Raw genomic sequence first — 10,026 nt, 5'->3', positions numbered from 1 at the left:
CTGTTAAAAAAAAAAAAAAAGAAACATACACAAGCGTGACAAATCATGAATTTTTTCTCTGGAAACAGGTATTATTATATTTTTATTATCAGCTCTTAACTATGAAAAGCAATAGATACTCTAATAAATATATGATAATTTCTAAATGAATAATTCATATAAATTTATACCTTACATACCACTAAGGAATTCCAGTAAGAAGATACAAATACTAATTTTCTATATGGGTGATAAAGTCTAAACTTAGTTTTATACTTTAATATATTCAAACAGTACAAAAATTGGTGCCATTATAATAACTGATTTGTAACAAGCAGACTAAAAGAGACATTTCAGTACAAATTAGTTAATTCAGTTTCAATCACAGACTAACACAAGCTTCCTGCTACTTGATAACAATTAGATGATTGCAGCAATGGATAAGTTTACTAATTCTCTCACACTACTCCATGGCCTATATGCATGCTCAGTTGCTTCAGTCGTGTCCAACTCTTTGCGACCCCATGGCCTGCAGCCTTCCAGGCTCCTCTGTCCATGGGATTCTGCAGGAAAGTATACTGGAATGGGTTGCCATTTCCTCCTCCCGGGGATCTTTCCGACCCAGGGATCAAACCTGCATTTCTGTGTCTCCTGCATTGCAGGCAGATTCTTTACTGCTGAGCCACGGGGGAAGCCCACCCAAGGCCCACATACCAGTTAGATATTCAGGTTTGGGTGCATTTGAAATAACTGTAATTGTATACATAGCTGTCTAAACTCAAATACCTATAGAGCCAGACATAAAACACAAACATGTGACCTAGATGGACCCATAAGATAGCACAAGAATAGTGAAGGTTGTAAAACAACTGGAGCATAATGTCCTTGCTGCTGCTGCTGCTGCTGCCATAATGTCCTTGAAGTTATTCAAATTCAAAAGTTAGGAAAAAATAAAAAGATTAAGCCAGCATTTTAAACATATTTGAATCAGATTCTTTCCTTGGGCCTGAGATACCTGATCTAACGCTTTTAAATAACAAACCTGATTATGCAGATTGTTTTGAAAAAATAAAAAGATACACAGATCTTTTTAGTTAGATAGTCAAATCTAAAGATAGATTTAACAACAAAAATTTCACAGTGTCTAAGTAAAAATGTATTCCCTCCCATGTACAACATAAGTGGTAGCAAAGGGCTTTTAAGTTTTAATTTACAATGAATTCTTACGAATATGTGGTACTCACTGATAGTTGCTTTTCCATATCCATTCTTTTCTTCCTAATTTCAAAAAAATCCAAAACTTCATACAAGGTGGCAATGTGTCCAACTAGCAATACTACACTAACTAGTGACAGTTTATCCAACAAGGTAAGTGGAAGGCCTTGGATTAGGACAGATTTAGCAGGCATCGTAGGCTTTTGCCTTTTCTTCGTATCTGAAACATGACTGTTAGATGTGAGATAAACATTATGCGACTACAGGGCAATAAAAATGAAGATTAGAACCAAAAACATACAATGATGAACAGAAAGAAAAGAAATCTGGGTCTCTGATGTCCTTTTCAGCTGCATCCCCAGCCCTGGACTACTCACTTCAGCATTTCTCATTCACAGGAGAAAAATAAGCCCATATATGGTTCAACCACTGTAGTAAGGGCTCTGTTACATGCAACCAAATGAAACTCCCAACTGACACCAATAAGAAAAAGACAAACATATTAGAAAAAGCTCTGACATTGCTGCAGAAAGTCTCTGGTATGTTCTTATAATTTTAGTATCTTCAATTCTTCAAACAAGAGAAGAAATACAGAAATGACTATATGTTACTTTTAGGGTCAACAAAGGAAGTGACTGGATCCTGAAACATCATATCAGAGACACACATTCAGGACCATATACAGACTAAGACAACTGAAGTTTCTATTGCTATGCTATGACATTTATTAGATTCTTCATGATAGAAGAGTAATGCTCCTATAATACTCCTATAACTCCTATAAGGGTTTCCAACTTTTACTTCCCGAAGATAAGATTCTATTAATTCTCTGAAGTAATTAAGAGAATGAATTTTGGAGATAGACAGATTTATGATAATCACTAGGGCTGCTTACAAATACACCAGTCCTCTTTCAGGATACATGATCAGACTGCATTTTTCTAGTCTGCTCTGAAGTTAGGTATGGCCATATAACTTGACATGGTTAACAAAATATGAGCATGAATAGTGTGCATCATCTCTGGACAGGTGCTTTAAAAGTGGTTAATGATTCCCCACGTCCTCTCACTCCTTCCTTGATAAAAGTAGAATGATGTGTCTAGATGGTGCATCCATCAGCCTGCATCCCTAAGTATTATTAGTAGAGGTCCCACTGGAAACCCCACTGTACAGAGTACATTATGCCATTCTGATTTTGGAGTTTAAGTACTGATAAAATCACCAGCTGTGTTTCCGGATAAATTAGGTAATATCTATTTGCCTCACTTTCTTTATCTGTAAAGTGAGGAAAGGAGCCTGGTAGGCTGTAGTCAATGGGGTCGCGAAGAGTCGGACACGACTGAGAGACTTCACTTTCACTTTTCACTTTCATGCATTGGAGAAGGAAATGGCAACCCACTCCAGTGTCCTTGCCTGGAGAATCCCAGGGACGGGGGAGCCTGGTGGGCTGCCGTCTATGGGGTCGCACAGAGTTGGACACGACTAAAGCGACTTAGCAGCAGCAGCAAAGTCCATCTTACACGGTTATTATTATGGTGGGCTATAATGATACATTTGAAGTGCTTAGCATACAACTTGATATAAAGGATCATTTTTCTCTATACATTCATAAGATTATATCTGAGGCAATGTGAAGCTATATGAGAGGTTTACTTGTTCAGAAGAACAAAAAAATCCTCTAGTTACAAAAGTAGCTAATTTTGAAAAGTTTATTTGGGGGAAAATCAGGGTTCTGTAAACCCCTTGTCTATAGATGCAAAGTAACAGTTTCAAAAGACCATTATAACCAGCTTCTGATGATGGAGTAGAACTAAGGCATTTTGGCTACAGCACAAAGGCTTGCCCCATCTAGTTATAAAAGTTCATAAGGCTTCCAAGGTATGAAAAACCCTGGTACATATTACAATAGCAGAATGAAAGTCACCAACTTTCAGTTCAATTTTTCTGTCAATCTACAGATAAGAACATGAGAGACAAGGAAAGGCAAAACAATGAAATCTTCTTGAAGAGTCTGGTGTCAGGCAGTTAACATAAAGTATCCCTATGTTATGCTTCTCATAACAATATTATGAGGTAACTATTTCTCATATATTACACATAAGAAAGCAGCCACAAAGAGATTACATGAATTGCGTTCTGGTAAAAACTGATGATGACAAGCGACAAAATTCTAATTCAAACTTGCTTCAAAACTTGTATCATGCTATTTCCCAATGTCTGAAAACTGCTCAAGAATAAAGGAAAAGAATGAGTCAACAGACTAAGAAGGCCATTCTATGCCAAGTGCTTTATTTTGAGAAGCCCCACCTCTACAGAATAAAGCCAGCTGAAAAACAGTCATTTTTCTCCCCTCATCATCTTAAGGTTATATTAGAATACATCTAATAAAAGATTATTGGGGGGAAAAGGCATGTTATAGCTTTCCTTCCCAGGAAAGAAAGAAAACACCTATTTCTGAGCAGATGTTAATTCTGTTTCTCAGAAGCATGCACCAATTTTTTTTTTTTTTTTTACTGCAGCTAGATTTAAACAGGATGACTTGGAGTTCTCCCACTAAGAAAGCTAATTATCAGCCAGATGCAATAATAAGCAACTTGGGATGTCTCATTATGCTTTTTTTCTGCTCATGCTCCTGCTGTTCATCTTATCAGAACCTCCCAAATAACATACCTGACTGTCAAACATCCTTTTTCTACTCCTGGTCACTACCACTAACACAAGTGACCAAAGCAAAAAGAATGAGAACTTAATGACCTCACTATTGCTTTGGGACCTTATGTTCAGCTTGACCCTTTCTGTAAGGTGGGGCTTCTTAAAGAGATGGGAATACCAGACCACATGACCTGCCTCTTGAGAAACCTATATGCAGGTCAGGAAGCAACAGTTAGAACTGGACATGGAACAACAGACTGGTTCCAAATAGGAAAAGGAGTACATCAAGGCTGTATATTGTCACCCTGCTTATTTAACTTCTATGCAGAGTACATCATGAGAAACGCTGGGCTGGAAGAAGCACAAGCTGGAATCAAGATTGCTGGAAGAAATATCAATAACCTCAGATATGCGGATGACACCACCCTTAGAAAGTGAAGAAGAACTAAGGAGCCTCTTGATGAAAGTGAAAGAGGAGAGTGAAAAAGTTGGCTTAAAGCTCAACATTCAGAAAATTAAGATCATGGCATCCGGTTCCATCACTTCATGGCAAATAGATGGGCGAACAGTAGAAACAGTGGCTGACTTTATTTTTCTGGGCTCCAAAATCACTGCAGATGGTGATTACAGCCATGAAATTAAAAGACGCTTACTCCTTGGAAGGAAAGTTATGACCAACCTAGACAGCATATTAAAAAGCAGAGACATTACTTTGTCAACAAAGGTCCGTCTAGTCAAGGCTATAGTTTTTCCAGTAGTCATGTATGGGTGTGAGAGTTGGACTATAAAGAAAGCTGAGTGCCGAAGAATTGATGCTTTTGAATTGTGGTGTTGGAGAAGACTCTTGAGAGTCCCTTGGACTGCAAGGAAATCAAACCAGTCCATCCTAAAGGAGATCAGTCCTGGGTGTTCATTGGAAGGACTAATGTTGAAGCTGAAACTCCCAATACTTTGGCCACCTGATGCGAAGAGCTGAATCATTTGAAAAGACCCTGATGCTGGGAAAGATTGAGGGGAGGAGGTGAAGGGAACGACAGAGGATGAGATGGTTGGATGGCATCACTGACTCAATGGACATGAGTTTGGGTGAACTCTGGGAGTTGGTGATGGACAGGGAGGCCTGGCGTGCTGCGATTCATGGGGTCACAAAGAGTCGGACACGATTGAGTGACTGAAGTGATGTCTGATGTTGGCTGATCCTAGGGTTTTACCTCAACAAAAAGGAAAATACAGAGACTATACAAAAAGCAAGCCTAAACAACAGTCTTGAGCTTCATCTCTCCTTTAAGATACCTAAATATAGTGTTATTTTCTTCTCAAGAACATACAGAGATGATGGCTAATAAACAAAGCTGACAGATAAGTACAGGGGAATATTAAGTGTGTTTTGCTGATGTGAGGTACATTGGAATAGGTGATAAAGTTAAGGGAGAGGGAAAAATGTCTGAGAATACTCCCTGGTCAATTGGACAAAGGATTTAGGATCCCTCATGAATTTTTTTCCTCAAAGGAGAGAAAGAGAAGTTGTCAAGACCCCAAATTAACTCTACTCACACAGATTCACACAAAAAGAGTCTATTCACGATAGCCTACTTCTTCCAAAAGAAGAAAGTCTCCAATCCTGACACAGGACATGGCTTAGGGTGGGGGAGAGGAAAGGGCCACTCAATGCTTCTTCTAGCATTCTTTAACTCTCCTCACCCTGCAGGTCTTTCATTCTTTTTTCTTTCTTGGTAACTAATCCAGTAATTCTGAGCTGAGCTTTTATCCATTATTGGAATTTCCTTCATGGCTAAGGCATACTTTTATAATAGAAACCATGATGTATGAGAGAGAGAGGAAAAGGCAGAAGAGAATATTCTGTGTGTATGTGTTGTGTGTGTGTGTGAGAAGAGGGAGTTACAAAACTTTATTTAGTTATGCTCATTATCCTCTGACTTTTCTTCTGGAGTCGAATTTATCAAAAATTTTCACTAATTAAAAAAAATCTAACAATTCAGTTTTATTTTGGTATTTTTTTCTTGTCATAAGTGTAAAGTTTCTTACATGTTCTAAAAGAATGAGATAGTGAGCTTACTAAAATGTTATTATTTACTAATGATTATGAATTATATATGAAATCATCAGGCTTTCATGGAAATTAAGTAAAATGTTGATTACAGGTTATAACCTTTTCATATTCAGTAGGCTTTTTTCTCAAAAAAAATTGTATCTTTTTATACTCTAAGCAACATTAATAGATAAACAGAAAGTTGATATTTCTCCTCAAATAAAAGTACCAATGGAAAAAATGTTGCCGTAAAATGTTCTTTTAATTAAAAAGAAAAAAGTCGAGTACAAGAGAACACAAATACTAAGAAATACACAATGCTGAAATATCTAGCCAAGAAAAAACTGTATTTAATGTTATGCTACTTAAAAACAATTTAGCATATTACAAATGCTGTTTGCACAGCCTAGAATGAATATTTAAATAATCCAATCTGGAATGCTAAACTAACAGAAAAACACCAGAGGAGAAATGAAGGTTTTAAAAGTACATACATTTCTATCACAGACATAGGCTACTTGTCACTTGAGCTACAAATTTAACAAGTTATGCATTTTTAAATTTGCCAGACAAAAATCTAACCAAACACCTACTTTCAAAGTATGTAACTTTCCAAAGACATACCTCTTGTATGTAGTTATTTTTCTCCAAGATAGAAAGAGCAACAGCTGCACACTCCAGTGTAGAAAGGCACCTATTAGTTGGTTGCGCCCGAATTACATACTGACTAGAAATGCTAGTTTTTAATTGCACCTGAAACCAAAAACAGAATAGAATGCAGTTTTCGTTTTAGGTTTAAAACATAAGGTCTGTATTTTAAATACTAATTACTCTAATTTCCTTCCAAAATCACCAGTTTATAAATATTAAATGTATCAATATCTTCTGTATATAAATCTTTTTATTAGTTTTGTTAAAAAGAAGCAAGAAGATAGTTACGCATCTAATAAAGAAGATACATTCAAAATATATACAAATTCCTACAAATCAAAAATAATAGGACTAATAACCCCCTCCCAGTGGGTAGAAGAGTAAACAGACACATCACAAAAGAATATATATACAAGTACAAATAGGTACATGTAAAGGGGCTCAACATGATTTAATATAAATTAAAATCACAATAACATGTCATACTCGTTACTGTTATTGTTGCTTTTAGTCATTAAATTGTGTCCAACTCTTTTGTGACCACATGGACTATAGTCCGCCAGGATCCACTGTCCACGGGATTTCCAAGACAAGAATACTGGGGTGCCTTAACATTTCCTCCTCCAGGGGATCTTCCCAACCCAGGGACTGAACCTGTGTCTCCTGCATTAGCAGGCAGATTCTCTTCCACTGAACCACCAGAGAAGCCCCCTTTCACACCCATTAGAACAGTTAAAATAAAAAAGACTAACACCACCAAATCGGGATGCAGCAAATGAAACTCTCATACATTGAATTAGGAGTGAAAATGGTTTAATCACTCTGGAGAATTGACAACTGGGATTTTTTGTTTTACAGTTATTTCTTCCATTATTTTTTTAAATGTCTTTGAGGTCTCCTGTTGTATCTTTTTTAAACAATATATTTTTTTTTGATTGTGTTAGGTCTGTTGTTACTTTTTCTCTAGCTGCAGAGAGTGGGGCCTATTCCCTAATTTCACTGCAAAGGCTTCTCACTGTGCTGGCTTCTCTTGTTGCAGAGCATATGCTCTAGGCACACAGGCTTCAGTAGTTGTGACACGTGGGCTCAGTAGTTGTGGTCAAGGCATGGCTTGGTTGATCCACAGCACGTGGAATCTTCCCAGACAAGGAGCTGAACCCATGTCCTCTGCACTGGCAGGCAAATTTCCAGCCACTATACCACCAGGGAAGTCCCTTCCATTATTTTTTAAACTGGTAAATGTATGTCTATGTAGATGTGAATGCATATAAACATACAGACATATACATACATATCCTCTTTTTAGATAAAAGTAGTAGCATACTACAAATACTTTTCTCCATCAAGATAATATTCTAGCTGAGACACAGTCATACATGAGAAAAGCAATAGACAAATGAATGTCAGAATTTTGGCTCTTTAATTACATGAAACTCCAGTATTATCCTATACTCATAAAGCTATATCCCAAGTCCATACTCTGACCAAAATCATATGTAAGAAAAGGTGATGAGAAATATGGTTCTTTCACTCTTCTTTTTGTAAAGAATTCTCTACAACTTGTTTCCTTTCCTTCCCCAAAAAGAGATAAAGGAGAGAGAGGGAAGGGAGAGAAGTGGGGAAATAAAGTGAGAAATAAAGTGGGTAGAGATTCACTACAGAATGTATGTGATTTTGAAATATATATTTGACTAATTATGCTTTAGATATGATCATGTTAAAATTACTTCACATTTTAACCAAAGGACAGGATAAAAAACAGATACAGGGAGGGAAAGAAAATGAAGAAAAAAATGGTTGAGAAACATCTATAATTATAAAAGAAAGCCTATGATTAAATAGCTGTATAAAAAATTCATAATGTTGATTAACTGTAATTACTAACAGCTTTGATTATTTCATCAGGTCAATGTAGTAAAACAAAGTAAAGCCAACTACTGCTTTCAGTACTCATTTCCAAGACATCAGTGGAGGAGTTTATAACAGACATCTGATTAAAACAAAACCTATGGGAAAGGTGCAAAATTCACAGTTAAATTTTGTTTATTGGAATTAATTTTATCTTTGAAATAAAATGGGGGGGGAGTTTTATTTCTTACTATAGCTCACATGGCTGTATGAAAACAGAATCTAAAATCTGTCATTTGTTAAAAGATTTCAGAATATCCTTCACAAATCATCTCTCCAGGGATTAGCCAGTAACTGGATATATTAAAAGAGTATACATAACTACTATCTGTTATATTAGTAGCATTTATGTTATTAAAACATGTTAAAATGCCCTCACAGCTCTTCTTTTTATACTTATGTGCTATATCACCTTCAACACATGCTTAATTCAATGAGTAAATGAGCAAAGCCAAAAAGAAAACCTGTTGACCCATCTTCTTGAGAAATCACAAGCATCATAATAATTTTTAGAAACTGCCTCATCTGCATGAATAAGAGGTCAAGAAAATTCATGGAAAAATTAGCTATTGTAAGAAAGAAAAAAATTAACATATAATAAAAGTATGTTATGTAGAAAGTAAAACTACTAAAGGGATCAAGATGACTGTATCAAAGTTGACAATAATTAATTAATTTGTTATGTCATTTAGTTTTTCAGTTCCTGCTCACCTGATAAAAAATCAGATAGCGAGACATGATGGTATTAAAACCTATGTTTAGTGATGAATCCCAAGATCATATAATATGTATACAATTATAATTCTATATTAATTATATGTCATTATGATTAATGTGTATATTATATATCATATATCATGTGTGATTATTATGAACAATATTCATTTTCAATTTTTGGAAGCCATGTTTATGCAAAGAATGTTTCACTAATTTTGATCTTGGAAGTTGGTTGTCCAGGGGTAGAAGCTGTCTAAGGACTCTTAATATGACTTCTTTAGGAACAGGAGTATCACTGGCTGGTTTAGAATTCTACTGGTACAGGTTGTAAGCCTATCACTTCCACTTTAGAAACAGCCAACTTATCCAACCTTACTCCTAAGATGTAGCTTCAATCTTTTCCACTGATTCTCTGGATTAGCTATGATTTTAATTCCTTAAAATTTCCTAAAATCCTTTTTTCTCTTCCATTAAGTGTATATTTAATATGTAAGAATATTAGATAACAGCTTAACAGCTTTGATCACTGTTTAGACACCTTTTTAAAGGGTCTGTTCAAACACTTCCTTCCTAGATAGACCTTCAGTTACTTTTGTGATGTGTCATTAAAAGTGTGGGAGATGTAGTAAGTTTAGTGGTTTAGTAATGACCTTTAGGATTCAAACAGATATCCAAAGGAATAACAAGCTATGGCTTATGTTTGCATAGCACATCTTTAAACTTTTGCATAGCACATAATAACTATAAGTTATTATAATATAGTTAATTCATTGGTCAAGAAAAATAACAAAAAAAGCCCTCAAAATTAAAACAGTAATCATCTCCACACTCCTCCCAAATAACACTGTATTTTT

The 10,026-nt window shown here is 35.7% G+C and overlaps 1 protein-coding gene across 1 annotated transcript in view; it reads right to left on the bottom strand.

The window, feature by feature from the left end:
- The window catches only part of DTWD2 (DTW domain containing 2), a 107,880-nt gene that overhangs the window by 35,347 nt on the left and 62,507 nt on the right, over window positions 1-10,026 (bottom strand). Inside the window, exon 5 of the mRNA XM_019964665.2 lies at window positions 6,521-6,649. Within this exon, the coding sequence (XP_019820224.1) occupies window positions 6,521-6,649 (129 nt within the window). The remainder of the gene's footprint in view (window positions 1-6,520; window positions 6,650-10,026) is intronic.

This window comes from Bos indicus, chromosome 7 (genome assembly GCF_029378745.1).
Source record: "Bos indicus isolate NIAB-ARS_2022 breed Sahiwal x Tharparkar chromosome 7, NIAB-ARS_B.indTharparkar_mat_pri_1.0, whole genome shotgun sequence".
Lineage (NCBI taxonomy): Eukaryota > Metazoa > Chordata > Mammalia > Artiodactyla > Bovidae > Bos > Bos indicus.
Note: the sequence above shows the minus strand (reverse complement) of the source record. Positions and strands in the feature narration are given on the sequence as shown.